This window comes from Gorilla gorilla, chromosome 5 (genome assembly GCF_029281585.2).
Source record: "Gorilla gorilla gorilla isolate KB3781 chromosome 5, NHGRI_mGorGor1-v2.1_pri, whole genome shotgun sequence".
Lineage (NCBI taxonomy): Eukaryota > Metazoa > Chordata > Mammalia > Primates > Hominidae > Gorilla > Gorilla gorilla.
Genome location: NC_073229.2, coordinates 183,906,822 through 183,923,443, shown reverse-complemented (window position 1 = coordinate 183,923,443; position 16,622 = coordinate 183,906,822). Strand labels below are relative to the sequence as shown.

General features: G+C 43.9%; 1 protein-coding gene across 2 annotated transcripts; it reads left to right on the top strand.

Moving 5' to 3' along the window:
* The first annotated feature begins 1,994 nt into the window (after positions 1 to 1,994).
* SOD2 (superoxide dismutase 2) lies at positions 1,995 to 16,236 on the top strand. Of its 2 annotated transcripts, XM_031011831.2 has the most exons (6): positions 2,000 to 2,197; positions 2,478 to 2,680; positions 7,110 to 7,226; positions 10,325 to 10,504; positions 12,724 to 12,888; positions 16,053 to 16,236. In XM_031011831.2, exons 1-5 carry the CDS (start codon positions 2,175 to 2,177, stop codon positions 12,867 to 12,869), a joined length of 669 nt encoding a protein of 222 aa, XP_030867691.1. In that variant the 5' UTR covers positions 2,000 to 2,174; the 3' UTR covers positions 12,870 to 12,888; positions 16,053 to 16,236. The 2 variants fall into 2 exon arrangements, with proteins under 2 accessions (XP_030867690.1, XP_030867691.1); XM_031011830.3 differs by having other exon boundaries at positions 1,995 to 2,197; positions 12,724 to 16,236.
* The last annotated feature ends 386 nt before the right edge of the window (positions 16,237 to 16,622 follow it).

Below are 16,622 nucleotides of genomic sequence, written 5' to 3'. Positions count from 1 at the left end.
TCAGTCCTACCGGCCCCCAAAGTTTGGTGCTTGCTCTAAAGGGCATGTCCTAGGAGTCGCTTTAAACTCTCAAAGTATCACTCTCTATACAAACAAGAAGTGCAAGTAAGTAGCCTGAGCTCAGCCTCCCAATAGGAATATTTCATTATCACTAGATCAAGTCTTTCCATTACAATGACTGATCTGTCTCTGAATCCTGTGGATTCATCCTTCAAAATGCCCTTTTCTTCCAGTTCTCATAGCTAGTGCCCTAAAAGTGACCTGCAGTACCTCCTGCTGAGACGAATGTACCAGCTTCCTAACTAGCCTGCACTCCCTTCATCCCCCCAAGTCAGTGCCAGACCACCTTGCCTGAAAAACCACTTTCAGTGTGTCTCACCTCAGCAGAAATGTTTCTCAGCTTCCAATTAACAACCACATCAAACCCCTGCTCTTGTCTGCGTTTTAAGGGTATCTATAGGCCGGGCGCGGTGGCTCCTACCTGTAATCCCAGCACTTTGGAAGGCCGAGGCGGGCGGATCACTTGAGGTCAGGTGTTCGAGACCATCCTGACCAACATAGTGAAACCCCGTCTCTACCAAAAAAAAAAAAAATGGGCGCGGAGGTGCATGCCTGTAATTCCAGCTACTCGGGAGGCTGAGGCGGGAGAATCGCTTGAACCCGGGAGGCAGAGGTTGCAGTGAGCCGACATCGCGACACTGTACTCCAGCCTGAGCGACAGAGCGAGGCTGTGTCTCAAAAATAAATAAATAATAAATTTAAAAAATAAGAGTATCTATAACCTGGTCCCAGCCTGAATTTCCTTTTTCACCCCAACACGTAGCCCTAGTTACATTCTTCTGATGTCTGTAAACAAGCCCAGCCCTTCCTGTTGTGAAGCCAAGTTCAGGTGGTTCCTCTTCGCCTGACTGTTTTCCCATTCCACTTACCGGAAGCCTAGTCATCCTTGGCAGGGCTGTACAGGGGTTGCAAGAAGCAACGGAAACGGTTCAGCACCTGCTACCTTCCATCATATTCTTTTCAATAAAGGGGCAACTCCCGCCAGTGGCAGTGTAGATTTCCTAACCTCTACACATGGAAGATTCACACCATTCAGGATTGTTTAACTGTTGAGAGAGCACTTGATACTTAACAGCTTACTAGGCTACAAGACAGCGCAGGAAAGAATCCTCTGTTGTCCTTTTATGTTATCCTGAACAGTTGGTTCACAGAGTTACTGTAAACACACAAAACATGACTGCCAAGGCTTAGTAGTGAGGAAAGTGGGAACTAGTCCTGACTCAGTTAACTGTGCCCAGGAGAAGCTGCTTAACCTCAAAGAATTTCACTACTAGAATACCAACGCTAGGGGTAAAAATAAAGATAAATGTGTGCAAATCCTGCCTGCAGTCTCGGGCACGTCGTGGGTGTCCAAGAACTGTTCTTAGCCGGTGGTGACAAAGTCTGTGTGCCTCCTGTCCTGGAATAGGTCCCAAGGTCGGCTTACTTGCAAAGCAAGGGTACGGCGCAAGAGTACTGAATACGGGTTGGAAGGGCGCTGGCTCTACCCTCAGCTCATAGGCCGGCTGGGCGGCGCTGACCAGCAGCTAGGCCCCGTCTTCCCTAGGAACGGCCACGGGGGCCCTGGGAGGGTACGAGTGTCTTTTTGCAGTGAGGCCTCTGGACCCCGCGGCCCGCAACAGCGCAACCAAAACTCAGGGGCACGCACCGCAGCCGCCTCGTGCAGCCCGATCCCCGCCGGCACCCGCAGGGGGCGGAGCCGGAGGCAGGGCCTTCGGGCCGTACCAACTCCACGGGGGCAGGGGCCGCCTCCCTTCGGCCGCGCGTCACTCAAGTACGGCAGACAGGCAGCGAGGTTGCTGAGGCCGAGGCTAGCCTGCAGCCTCCTTTCTCCCGTGCCCTGGGCGTGGGGTGTACGGCAAGCGCGGGCGGGCGGGCGGGACAGGCACGCAGGGCACCCCCGGGGTTGGGCGCGGCGGGCGCGGGCGCGGGGCGGGGCCCGCGGGGGGGGGGCGGGGCGGCGGTGCCCTTGCGGCGCAGCTGGGGTCGCGGCGCTGCTCCCCGCGCTTTCTTAAGGCCCACGGGCGGCGCAGGAGCGGCACTTGTGGCTGTGGTGGCTTCGGCAGCGGCTTCAGCAGATCGGCGGCATCAGCGGTAACACCAGCACTAGCAGCATGTTGAGCCGGGCAGTGTGCGGGTGAGAAGAAAGGGGACCCCGTCACGGCCCCAAGGGCGAAGGGCTCGCGGCGGGCAGGGCCTCCGCGGCAATGGCGACAGTGGCCGCACCGGGCCTGGCGGGGCCGGGGCACCTGCGGGCGGTTCTCCCGGGAGTGCCCGGCGCGGCGGCTGGAGCGGGGATCCGCAGGGAGGGGTCGCGGGGACTCGGGGGCCGCCGCGCGCTGCCGTTCCTCGGCAGCCCAGCCTGCGTAGACGGTCCCGCGGCGCTGACTGACCGGGCTGTGCTTTCGCGTCTTCAGCACCAGCAGGCAGCTGGCGCCGGCTTTGGGGTATCTGGGCTCCAGGCAGAAGCACAGCCTCCCCGACCTGCCCTACGACTACGGCGCCCTGGAACCTCACATCAACGCGCAGATCATGCAGCTGCACCACAGCAAGCACCACGCGGCCTACGTGAACAACCTGAACGTCACCGAGGAGAAGTACCAGGAGGCGTTGGCCAAGGGTAGGTTCCAGGCTGAGCGGCGGGAGGCAGTCCCCGGCAGAGGCGACCCCAGGGAGCCAGGCCCCATACGGACGGGCCTCTCCGTGGAGGCGAACTCGCTTCGTATTTGTACCGGTTCCGAGTTTTCCAGGCACGATAGTCTCTCTTTTAAACACATGGTCTACCTCATTGTGGAAGGAGTGCCTCGATGGGTTTGAACACACTTCTGTCATCTCAGGGAACTTGGGGTCCTGCGAAGGAGCTTGCCTTACTGTTGTGAGCCACATTCCGTTACACATATTGCCAGCACTGGTGAATTGTAGGGCCTGAAAAGAAAGCTCTACTGTGTCACTCGTTTTTTTTGCAAATTGAAATTGTTCTTGTTGTATAATGTGCTTTGGGGAAATGTTTGGTCTCTCAGGTAGGTGTGCCAGCCGTTTGCAGGAGGGCTGAGAGTGCCTGTCCACTGGTGGCCAGACATCATTGGGTCCGCAGGTGTCTCTGAGTGTCAGGGTCACCTCCTGATAGAAGTGGGAGTGGTGTCTTACTGCCAGGTCACACTGAAGGTGGGAGACAGGAGGACACTACTCCGTGCTAGGAACCATGGTCCTTGTCATCTTCCTGAGAGCAAACGGGGTCGGGACTCCAGCCTAGGACTTGGAGACTCCCTGCATCCCCAGCTACCCTGCAGGTGAAACTTCACTGAGCCCACTTGTTGACTTCAGGTGGGAGAGGAGGAGGCACACCATTATGGTGTGCGTTACCAAAAAAGCAGTAACCTAACTGTGGAACAGTTCAGGATCTTTAGACTTGATACTTTCCTTGATTTCACTTAGGGGTCAAAGTTCACAAGGAAAATAGCCCTTTAGTGGGAAACTGAAACAGGCTTGTTTTTATTTACTATTTACTCATATTTGTAATGCAATTAAAATATATGGTGTTAACTTTTTTTTTTTTTTTCCTCAAGAGCTCGGTTGATAAAACCAGGGGTATGTGGACTTTTTGAGTCTGTGCCTTTTGGGGGTGTGTATGGGAATGTTATGTTTTTAACGTTTTTTACAAAATAGTATTGTCCTTTTAATCTATTCGTTAGTGGTTTGCACAAGGAAGGTAATCGATAGTCATGTTTTTTAGACTCTCTCTATTGCTTGGTAAGCTACGTAGTAAAAGATGTTTACTTTTCCTTAAATGTTTTGAATTTCGGGGTTATGAAATTTGTTGAGTAATTTTTAGACAGTCACATCTTGTTGACTGGAGGCATCTAGTGGAAAAATGCAGTATTTCAGCCTGATTGTGTTTGAAGTAAATGACTAAAAGAGGAGGAAGTTACCACATTCTGGAAGATTTACTTGAGACAGACGAACCTTGAATTACGGGAAAAGGCCCCGTGATTTAGGAAATAACAAATTTGGGAAACATGTAATGGGGAGAGACTGGGGAATACCCCAGTTGTGAAAGTACTTCCTGTAAGGCAACATCTGACACCGGGAACCTTTCTCTTCAGTATTTTAAAAACAACTTAATTTCAGTCCTTTACTTGTGGAATCAGAGCCTTACTTATGTAATACAACCCACTGGAAAAAAAGCTTTTTATTATATTGTACTATATTGTTTATAAGTGATTGAGTACCTGCAGAGCGCTTTCTTTTACTTAAACATATTTTAAAAATTATTAAAAAGATTTTCATGTTTGAAAACTTGGGGAAAAAAGATAAAACAATGTCATAATCTCATCACATTTAACTGACTAATATGAATATTTTTCAACCAAAAGCATTTGACTTTTATTATTATTTGAGGCAAAAACTAAACTGAAACCAAATAAAATGTCGAATTTCAGAAAAGTGTTCTTAAAAGCAGATATTAAGCCCTCAATTTTTATTAATTTTAAAATGAGTAAGCAAACAGTAAGAAGTTAAGATTATTAAATTATCTCTCATTAAGCATGTATCTTTCCCATTTAAAAAATTTAGTTACTATTGATTTATTAAAAAACAGAAAAGTTACATCTATTTTTAGGGTGACTCTCAAGAAAATTTAATAAGGGAAACACAGATCTATAAAAAAACTATTTGTAAACCTAGCAAAGGAAAAAAAAAGTTGGTGTCTTTAAAAAACCGTTTGAGATTAGCTGTGTATTCAGATATCAGTTGGTTCTCTCCTTTCTGAATCACTAAACAACTGGAGCTTGTTTCAGAAAGCAGCATTGTCTACGTATGTTCCTTTAAAAAAATTTTTTTTTAATTTTATCTAAAAAAATAGACGGAGTCACACTATGTTGCCCAGGCTGCTCTTGAATTCCTGGGCTCCCCCATCCACGCACCTCGGCCTTCCAGAATGCTGGGATTACAGGTGTGAGCTACCGTGCCTAGTCAGACATACTTTTTTTTTTTTTTTGACGGAATCTCAGTCTGTCCCGCAGGTTGGAGTGCAGTGATGTGATCTCAGCTCACTACAACCTCCGTCTCCTGGGTTCAAGCAATTCTCCTGCCTCAGCCTCCTGAGTAGCTGGGATTACAGGCATACGCCACCACGCCTGGCTACTTTTTGTGGGTTTTTTATTAGAGACAGGGTTTTTCCATGTCGGCCAGGCTGGTCTGGAACTCGTGACCTCAAGTGATCCGCCCATCTCGGCCTCCCAAAGTGCTGGGATTACAGGCGTGAGCCACCTCACCTGGCCTTGTATGTACCTTTTTTCTTTTTCTTTCTTTTTTTTTTTTTTTTTTTTTTTGTGACGGAGTATTTCCCTGTGGCCCAGGCTGGAGTGCACTGGCGTGATCTTGGTTCACTGCAACCTCTGCCTCCTGGGTTCAAGCCATTCTCCTGCCTCATGCTCCTGAGTAGCTGGGATTATAGGCACGCGCCACCATACCTGGCTAATTTCTGTATTTTTAATGAAGACAGGGTTTCACCATGTTGGCCAAGCTGGTCTTGAAATCCTGACCTGAAGAGAGCTGCCTGCCTCGGCCTCCCAAAGTGCTGAGATTACAGGCGTGAGCCACCGCACCCGGCCCAGACATATGTTCTTAACGTACACTTTCAGAACAGCAGTTGAGAACTTTTTCCAAAATGTAAGCTCCTTGAGAGCAAAGCTCTCAGTGGGTCTCTGTGTCCTTTACTTTGTTCTCTTGGTATCTTATGGATAATATGCACAAAATATTTATTAAACAAGAGGATTTCCATTGTTTTCTAATATTAATAGTTCATTTAATCTGTAGCTTCTTGAAGGCATAGAAAAGAATATTTTATTTTGCCTACTTGTTTGGCAAGGTACCCATGCAGTATGCCAGGAGTTACAGGGCCTATTGAGAAGGAGTAAAGGGTCTGGGAGGGATGGCAGGGAGTTGCTAATTCATGTATGGTGGCTAGAGAAGGCTTCACTGATGGGGTTGATGTTTCAGTGGAGACTTGAAGGAGGAACAGGAACGCAGCATGAGACTGTCTTGGGGAAGAGTGTTCAGCAGAGGCAGCAGTGCTCAGCTAGCCTTGAGGGGAACATCCGAGTTGGTCATGTGAGTGCAAAAAGGCCAGTGTGGCTGCAGCTGGGTGAGCACGTGCTCAATGACGGGGTCCAGTGCAGCGCCTCTTGGTAGTAAGAGTAGCTGAGTGTAAACACCTAGGGTTCGCTCCAGTGAGAAGGGGAGCCTTTGGAGGGGGCAAGGCCCACCCCCACCCCCCCAAAACTGAGGGGATAGTGGCACCAGTGCCGTGAGAGATACTGGTCCTCTGTCCCAATGAGGTGGCAGTAGAGTTAGGGAGAAGGGATTAGGTTCTGCTTGTGTTTTATTTTTTTCTTTTATTTTTCTCTGTGTGCTTTTATATAGATTGGATGTATTTTAAAGGTAGAGCTGGCTTTGCTAATGGATATGCTGGTGGATTGGATGTGGGGTGAAGGGAGAGGAGTCAAAAATGACATCAGGTTCCCAAGGATGTCCTGAGGGACAGAGCTGGCATTTACTGAGACGTGGAGGACAATAGGAGGAGTAAGTTTGGGGTAGAGCATCAGGAGTTCAATTCTGAGTATGTTGAGTTTCTTGTTAATGTGACTTGGAGGTATTTCCCAATGAATCGTTGTCTGTCTTGAAAGTGAGAGTTGAAGGTTTTCTGTACAGTCTGTATGTTGAGCCATACATTTTAGCATTCTATTATTTTGATTGTCCTCTTTGGTGTTTCATTTCCTGAAATCTCTTCTATCTAAGAGAACCCTGAGCCTAGCAGCCAGGAGTGAATTTTCTAGCTTTTCCACCTCTGCTAGGTCCTTCATCAGTTGTTCAGCATGTCTGGGACAAATAATTTTGGGGTGGGGGGGGTGCTGAATTTTAGGACAAATGGATGTTATAGATAAGCTGGTCCCATTATCTAATAGCTTACAAAGAAAAAAATATAATGTATACAGTGGTTGAAAAAGTAGGAGTTATAAAAAAAATGTGTTTGCATTTTAACTTTTCAGGAGATGTTACAGCCCAGATAGCTCTTCAGCCTGCACTGAAGTTCAATGGTGGTGGTCATATCAATCATAGCATTTTCTGGACAAACCTCAGCCCTAACGGTGGTGGAGAACCCAAAGGTTGGTATATATTGGTGCACCCTTATCTACATTTTGTGCACAGTAGGAATCGATTGTTGATTTACTGAAGTTACCTTATACTTGTTTTTTGTTTGTTGTTGTTGTTGTTGTTGTTGTTTTTTGAGACAAGAGTTTTGCTTTTGTTGCCCAGGCTGGAGTACAGTGGCGCAGTCTTGGCTCACTGCAACCTCCGCTTCCTGGGTTCAAGTGATCCTCCTGCCTCAGCCTCCTGAGTAGCTGGGATTACAGGCGCCCGCCACCACGCCCGGCTAATTTTTGCATTTTTAGTAGAGATGAGGTTTCATTCACCATGTTGGCCAGGCTGGTCTTGAACTCCTGACCTCATGATCTGCCCGCCTTGGCCTCCCAAAGTGCTGGGATTACAGGCATGAGCCACTGTGCCTGGCCTAAGTTACCTTATTCTTACCAGAGGTATCACAGTGGCATATTTTTCATAACAACGAGTATGATAAAAGTTGTAACTTTCAAAAGGACACAAGTAGGAATGGAGAATGCTTTCATGGGGTTATGTCATAAGATTTTATGTTCACGCACACATAGAATATCACATCAACTCCACCTTCTGGTTTCTGGATGGTACTTCATATTAGGGAAAGACTGAGAAACTTCATTTTATGAACTTTTTTTTTTTTGAGACGGAGTCTTACAGTCGCCCAGGCTGGAGTGCAGTGGTGCAATGTCAGCTCATTGCAACCTCCACCTTTCAGGTTCATGCAATTCTTGTGTCTCAGCCACCCAAGTAGCTGGGATTACAGGCATGTGGCATCACTCCTGGCTAATTTTTATATTTTTGGTAGAGACAGGGTTTCACCATGTTGGCGGGGCTGGTCTCGAACTCCTGGCCTCAAGTGATCCACCCACCTCGGCCTCCCAAGGTGCTGTGGTATGGATGTGAGCCACTGCGCCAGTCTAGAAAAGATGAACTTTCTGTTTACTAGTTTCTAGGGCCTGGATTAGATAGTTAACCGTCTGTACCTTTTTTCATCTATGTGATAGAGGGATAACAATGGTGGTGTTTTGAGAATTAAATTATAGTGTCATTTGCTATTTTTCACTCCTCCTAACTCATAAAAAGTCAGTTGTTTCAGGAAATTAGGTTTTCTGGGTATTTTTAAAAAGTGTTCAGGGAATGAGGAGAGTACAGGGCTAGATGGTCTTGTTCGCTATCACTGTTTCCTTGACTTCCTGTGTAGCTTGTGGAGGCCCAGATAACTTTAATTATCTTCTTCACCCAGGGAGGGCATGAGGCGTAAATGTAGTTCTTGTCTCTTGTTTCTGGGCTCCGGATACGCACCCTAAGTTTCTGTGGTTTTATTGTTCATTTTTAATCAGTGTTATGGAAGGCAGCCTATCTTATGCACTTGAAATAAGCAATTTCATTTTAAGGTAATGATGAATGAGGAGAGTAAGCATGGGAAACTGGGCAACTTTTTCTTTATTTTTGTTTTTATTTATTATTATTTTGGAGATGGAGTTTAGCTCTTTCGCCCAGGCTGCAGTGAAGTGGCTTGATCTTGGCTCACTGCAGCCTCCGCCCATCCCGGGTTCAAGCGATTCTCTGCCTCAGCCTCCCGAGTAGCTGGGATTATAGGTGCCTGCCACCATGCCCGGCTAATTTTTCTGTATTTTTAGTAGAGAGGAGTTTCTCCATGTTGGTCAGGCTGGTTTTGAACTCCTGACCTCAGGTGATCCACCTGTCTCGGCCTCCCAAAGTACTAAGATTACAGGTGTGAGCCACCGTGCCTGGCCAACTTATTTTTTTTCTGAGTTCAGTCTTCTAGACTATCGGTTAATACTTTTGAAGTTTTGTCAGTTACCAGAATATCAGATATATTCATATGCAACCAGTGGTTTTGGTATGCTGCCATTTTTTTTTAATCTGTACCACATTCCATCATTTGTGCTTACAAAGATGATTACTTTTAAACCCGTAGAATAAGAGAAGTGAGATTTTGACCCAGTTGATTTAGTTGATGTGACTAATCTAGAATTATATTCTGTATTGCTACAGAATAAAAGGATTATAGCTCTTAAAGTATGCCCTTAGTTCAGTCGTAGAGAAAACTGCCCATCAAGACAGGAAGAGCGGGGCTGCCTTGGAGAAGAACAATAACTTTATTCCCAAATGGAGGCGTAGAAGAAGGAGGGTAGAAGTCAAAGGAAAATTTTCTATTCAGGGAAAAGAAAAAGCTAACAGAAAGTAGTATTTCTTTCCTAACAAAAATAGTACAGTGAGTGGGGAAATCCCTCTAACACGATTCATTAAAAAATGTGAACTACGCAGCTGGAGGCCATTATCCTAAGCGAACTAGCCCAGGAACAGAAAACCAAATACCACATGTCTCACTTGCAAGTGGAAGCTAAACATGGAGTACTTATGGATATAAAAATGGCAACAACAGACACTGGGGACAGAGCAGGGAGGGAGAAAGAAGGGGAGGGGATGAAAAACTGTTGTATACTAAGCTCACTACCTGGGTGATGGGATCAATTGCACCCCAGACCTCAGCATCATATGATACCCATGTAACAAACCTGTGCATGTACCCTCTGAATTTAAAATAAAATTTGAACCGGGCGCGGTGGCTCACGCCTGTATTCCCAGCACTTTGGGAGGCCAAGGCGGGTGGATCACCTGAGGTTGGGAGTTTGAGACCAGCCTGACCAACATGGAGAAACCCTGTCTCTACTAAAAACACAAAATTAGCCGGGCGTGATGGCGCATGCCTGTAATCGCAGCTGCTCGGGAGGCTGAGGCAGGAGAATTGCTTGAACCTGGGAGGCAGAGGTTGCAGTGACCCGAGATCATGGCATTGCACTCCAGCCTGGGCAACAAGAGTGAAACTCCGTCTCAAAAGGTAAAAAAATGAAAAAAAAAAAAAAAAAAAAGTTGAAGTTATAAAAAACAAAAACATGTGAATTAAAATTGTGAAACTTAGATCCAGGTGTCACATTCTGATGTTGTCTAATTTCTTGGGCCCTATGACAAAAATATTTTAATACATGTAATATAACATTTTATTGTAATTATTGAAATCTGTTCATTTGTGGGTGTTTTTGGATTTTTTTTTTAATAGGGGAGTTGCTGGAAGCCATCAAACGTGACTTTGGTTCCTTTGACAAGTTTAAGGAGAAGCTGACGGCTGCATCTGTTGGTGTCCAAGGCTCAGGTTGGGGTTGGCTTGGTTTCAATAAGGAACGGGGACACTTACAAATTGCTGCTTGTCCAAATCAGGATCCACTGCAAGGAACAACAGGTTAGATTTAAAAATTGTGATTTCATTTGGGAGAGATGCTCTACTGTAAAGCATTCAACTAGAAATAAGGAAAACTAACAGTGTTTTAACTTACGAACATGTAATAATTTGCAAATCTTAACAGATAACACCCAGAGTCTTGTGTAAGTAAAAATGTTTTAGAAGTCCTGATATTTCATAAAATTAAGTACACGTAATTTTATAGGTACATTAACAAACATGTTTTATTTTTATTTATTTGTTTTGAGACTGATCTCACTGTTGCCCAGGCTGGAGTGCAGTGGTGCGATCTCGGTTCACTGCAACCTCCGCCTCTTGGGTTCAAGTGATTCTCCTGCCTCAGCCTCCCAAATAGCTGGGATTACAGGCACATACCACCATGCCCAGCTAATTTTTGTGTTTTTAGTACAGACAGGGTTTCACCATGTTGGCCAGGCTGGTCTTGAACTCCTGACCTCAGGTATCTGCCTGCCTCAGCTTCCTGAAGTGCTGGGATTACAGGCATGAGCCACCATGCCCAGCCAAATGTTTTACTTATTAACCCTGCTTCATTCTACAGAGAATTAATATCAGCTTAGTTAATTATATGTACTAAAATAAAAAAAAATTAGCTATAGAACAAGAGTGAGGAAAAGAAATACAAGCAGAGACTGATTTCAGAGCTTGTACTGTTACCTCCTCTGCTGAGCATTTGAGGTTAAACTGGGACTAGATCTCAGGTTTCCAGACCTTTTGCCTTTCTGGGGCTCTTTGGTAGAGTATATGAAAATATTCGGCTTGGAAGTGCCAGGCTGGGCTCACCAAATACTTTTCTGCTGTTGAGCCTAATTGGATTTAAAAAATGTCACTGAAGAGTATGGGAAATAGAGCCATGAGTTGTCTGGCAGAGGGTTGGGACTTTGAACTTAAAGTGATACCTTCACATCAACAACAGTCATTCTCTGCCCCTTCTACCCCTGACATCGGAGTACTCTTGATCTGTGGCTCACTTCACAGGATAGACTCAGATTTTGGCAGAATCTGAACAGCTCTTTTGGGACAGTGAAATGGCATAACAATTTGTAAAAGCCACAAAAAATTTGTGAGCACCGATCTGTAGAGTCAGGTTATTTATAGAGCTGCATGACCAGAAAGGCTGATATTTGTAAGTGAGTCCCAGCTACACTCCTTCCTCTCCCTGTGGAAAGCACATTAGAAGGAAAATAAGGGAATGTCATGGCCTTTTGTTTATAAAAATCATTAATAAATTTTGCTACTTGAAATTATTAATAATAAATTACTAGTGACCTCCCTCACAACTGATCAAGACATACTGGTTAAGAATTGTTTTCGTAGAGAGAGCTGTAATTTATTTTGAGTGTTTTTGTGTGTGCGTGATGGAGTCTCACTCTGTTGCCCAGGCTGGAGTGCAGTGGCGCAATCTTGGCTCACTACAACCTCCGCCTCCCAGGTTCAAGCAATTCTCCTGCATCAGCTTCCTGAATAGCTGGGATTACAGGTGCCTGCCACCTCGCCAGGCTAATTTTTTGTATTTTTAGTAGAGGCGGGGTTTCACCATGTTGGCCAGGCTGGTCTCGAACTCCTGACCTCAAGAGATCTGCCTGCCTCGGCCTCCCAAAGTGCTGGGATTACAGGCCTGAGCCACTGCGCCCAGACCGAAAGTTTTTTAAATGGATGTTTTACAGATAGAACTAAATTCTTCATTTACCTCACTTAATTTCTGAAAACACTGTGTCCTCCAACTGCTCTGTATTGCCAAAGATTAAAATTAGCCTTGGGGAGCAGAGCTGGTTCCTCGTAAACCCCTGTGAGTGCCCAGACCCTTTGGAGGAGGTTTTCAGTGGGCTTTTGCCTGCTCCCACAGATGTAACACACCCTTCCTGCTGCTCCTAAGACCACCATGAGGAAGGCTGGGAATTGGCTCTTGAATTAATTTGTTGGTATTTTTAAGAATAGCTATTAAAGTACTGTTATTAATTTTCCCAAGTCTATTTTATTGTTAGTATTTGTCACATTTTCTTTGTAAACAGTGAATTAAAAATATTTTATAGGAATATTCATTCTTATCTAGATTTCCTACTTATATTAAAAAAACAAGTGAATGAGATTGTTACAAAGGGTAATTTTGTGTGGGTAGAATAATAAAAGTTGAAATTGAGAAGATGCAATGTTTTAGACTGAAACTGATGGTTTGTTCGTTTTCCCCTTCTTTCTAACAGGCCTTATTCCACTGCTGGGGATTGATGTGTGGGAGCACGCTTACTACCTTCAGTATAAAAATGTCAGGCCTGATTATCTAAAAGCTATTTGGAATGTAATCAACTGGGAGAATGTAACTGAAAGATACATGGCTTGCAAAAAGTAAACCACGATCATTATGCTGAGTATGTTAAGCTCTTTATGACTTTTTTTGTAGTGGTATAGAGTACTGCAGAATACAGTAAGCTGCTCTATTGTAGCATTTCTTGATGTTGCTTAGTCACGTATTTCATAACTTAATGTTCTGAATAATTTCTTACTAAACATTTTGTTATTGGGCAAGTGATTGAAAATACTGAATGCTTTGTGTGATTGAATCTGATTGGACATTTTCTTCAGAGAGCTAAATTATAATTGTCATTTATAAAACCGTCAAAAATATTCCATCCGTATACTTTGGGGACTTGTAGGGATGCCTTTCTAGTCCTATTCTATTGCAGTTATACAAAATCTAGTCTTTTGCCGCAGTTACTTAACAATAAAATATTAACACTTTCCCAAGGGAAACACTCGGCTTTCTGTAGAAAATTGCACTTTTTGTCGAGTAATCCTCTGCAGTGATACTTCTGGTAGATGTCACCCAGTGGTTTTTGTTATGGTCAAATGTTCCTGTATAGTTTTTGCAAATAGAGCTGTATACTGTTTAAATGTAGCAGGTGAACTGAACTGGGGTTTGCTCACCTGCACAGTAAAGGCAGACTTTAACAGCAAAACTGCAAAAAGGTGGTTTTTGCAGCAGGAGAAAGGAGGATGTTTATTTGCAGGGCGCCAAGCAAGGAGAATTGGGCAGCTCATGCTTGAGACCCAATCTCCATGATGACCTACAAGCTAGAGTTTTTAAAGGCAGTGGTAAATTTCAGGAAAGCAGAAGTTAAAGGCAAAATTGTAAATCAGTCGAGATCGGGTGCCTTCAGGGTGGTATGGCTGTATACCAAAATTGTAAATCACTACATGAAGCTTATATATTGGTTTGGCCTGAAAGGTGAAGTGGGGTAGGCAGGGGGCGGGCTTACAGGTTATGGTGGATTCAAAGACTCCCTGATTTGTGATTGGTTAAGGAAGCAAAGCTTTGTCTAAAAACTTGGGGTCCGCAGAAAGGAACATTAAGGTCTGGCCAGGCCCCTCAGGAAGAAACTGAGAACAAAGAATGGAGGTCAGAGTTTAGTCCCTGGTGTTCCCCCTTATCTGACGTCTGTGTGAATCCATTTGGTGGGGGGCTGGCTTTCTGAAAAGTAGCTCAGGGGCACGTGTTAAGGATGTCTCTAGGTGACTCTAACTTCCCTGGCTATTGTTTGAAACTGTTATGACCTTCTTGCTTATCAGGTTGCTGGTTTCCTTCTCGGGGCGAGCTGGGTGCCTGGAGTTTTCGGTGAAGGAAACTCAAGATTCTCCTTTATTTCTGTGCTTGTGGGAATCCCCCTGGCACACCCCAAAGAGGAGTCCCTGCTCCATCTCGCAAGGATCTTTTTGTATATTTGGCTTAGCATCATGCATTTCCCATGTTGTTTCATCATCTGCCTAATTTACTATTTTTGAATATTTCATTTGTTTCTAATTGTTATTACAGATAATGCTGGGGTGAGCAACTCTGTGTACATAGGTTTATCTCCTATTGGAATATTTTCTTTATATAGGCATTTTTTTTTCTTCTTTTTTTTTTGGAGACAGAGTCTTGCTCTGTTGCGCAGGCTGGAGTGCAGTGGCGCGACCTCAGCTCACTGCAACCTCCACTTCCCGGGTTCAAGTGATTGTCCCACCTCAGCCTCCTGAGTAGCTGGGATTACAGGTGCATGCTACCATGCCTGGCTACTTTTTGTATTTTTAGCAGAGACAGGGTTTCACCATGTTGGCCAGGGTGGTCTCGAACTCCTGACCTCAAATGATCCGTCTGGCTCAGCCTCCCAAAGTGCTGGGATTACAGGTGTGAGCCACTGCACCTGGCCTATATAGGCTTTTTTCTTAAACCTATTTAGTAATGTTTTCCCAAGTTTATTTTTTATTTTTAATTTTTTCCTCAAGTTTATTTTTCTATTTTTTTTTCATGGAAAAATGGGGTAACTTAGCAGTTTCAATATTGAAGACTGAAGTTTAAAAAAAATTCAAGGTACTTTCAAAATTCAGTTAGAAAAGTAGGCTTTAAAAATTATTAGAGACAAGAGTACCAAAGCGATGTGTGTATGTGTGTGTGTGTATGCATGCTTGTGGATTGGAAAAACTTTGGAGACTGATTACTTTTCATTATATATGTATCACAGTGAAACAGCTTTTATGTGTCATGTAAGATTACTGCTTGCCTCTCTAAAGAAGGTCGTGACTGTTTAAATAGACGGGCAAGGTGGAACCTTTTGAAAGATGAGCTTTTGAATATAAGTTGTCTGCTAGATCATGGTTTGTATTGAACTAACAAGGTTTGCAGATCTACTGACTTATATAAAGCTTTTTGATTCCTACTAAGCTTTAAGATTTAAAAAATGTTCAATGTTGAAATTTCTATGGGGCTCTATTTTTGCTTTGGCTTTCTGGTGAGAGAGTGAGGAAGCATTCTTTCCTTGAGTAAGTTTGTCTTTCTTCTCTTCTGGATAGATTGATTTTAAGAGACTAAGGGAATTTACAAACTAAAGATTTTAGTCATCTGGTGGAAAAGGAGACTTTAAGATTGTTTAGGGCTGGGCGGGGTGACTCACATCTGTAATCCCAGCACTTTGGGAGGCCAAGGCAGGCAGAACACTTGAAGGAGTTCAAGACCAGCGTGGCCAACGTGGTGAAACCCTGTCTCTACTAAAAATACAAAAATTGTTTAGCTGTTTTTCATAATAGAAATAGAAAAAGTAAAATTGCTTTTCTTCTGAAAAGAACAAGTATTGTTCATCCAAGAAGGGTTTTTGTGACTGAATCAGCAGTGCCTGCCGTAGTCATAGCTGTGCTTCGAAAACCTTAGCATGATTAGTGTTGGAGCAAAACAAGGAAGCAATGCAAATACTGTTTTTGAAATTCTATCTGTTGCTTGAACTATTTTGTAATAATTAAACTTTGATGTTGAGAAATTACAACTTTATTGTACACTTCATTGCAACTTGAAATTCATGGTCTTAAAGTGAGATTTGAATTTCTATTGAGCGCCTTTAAAAAAGTAATACCAAACCATAAAGTTAAAATTTATGTATATTGAGTCATATCTAAAACCAGGTATAAACATAAAGTGTATTTCCTGTTTTAATTTCAGGGGAACTACTGTTTTGGAAAGCTATTATTAGGTAAATGTTTTAAAAATTACTGTTCTCATTTTCAGTCATACCCTAATGATCCCAGCAAGATAATGTCCTGTCTTCTAAGATGTGCATCAAGCCTGGTACATAACTGAAAATCCTATAAGGTCCTGGATAATTTTTGTTTGATTATTCATTGAAGAAACATTTATTTTCCAATTGTGTGAAGTTTTTGACTGTTAATAAAAGAATCTGTCAACCATCAAAGAGGTCTGCATTATGCTTGCATGTCAAAAACATTAAAAATCCTATAATCTTCTGTCATTTTCACTGAGTTTCCATGGGAAAGGAATAGTAAATAATGGGTAGTTGAAATATTACTCTTAAGACCAAGACCTGTATCTCCAGTCATATCTGTAATAACATCATCTGATAACCTAAAAGCCTAGTATTAGGGATATACGACAAAACCAAAGTGTTTTTGCTGTTGTCACATACCACTCAATACTTTTACACCAGGTTGTCCAGTGGACACCAGCTGGATGTCCTATAATTCAATTCTGACACTGTCTACCTGGAATTGGAGTCAGATCCCACAGGTGGAGGGCTCAGCCCACAAGACTGCCCCCACTCCAGATACCAATCGCAAGTCC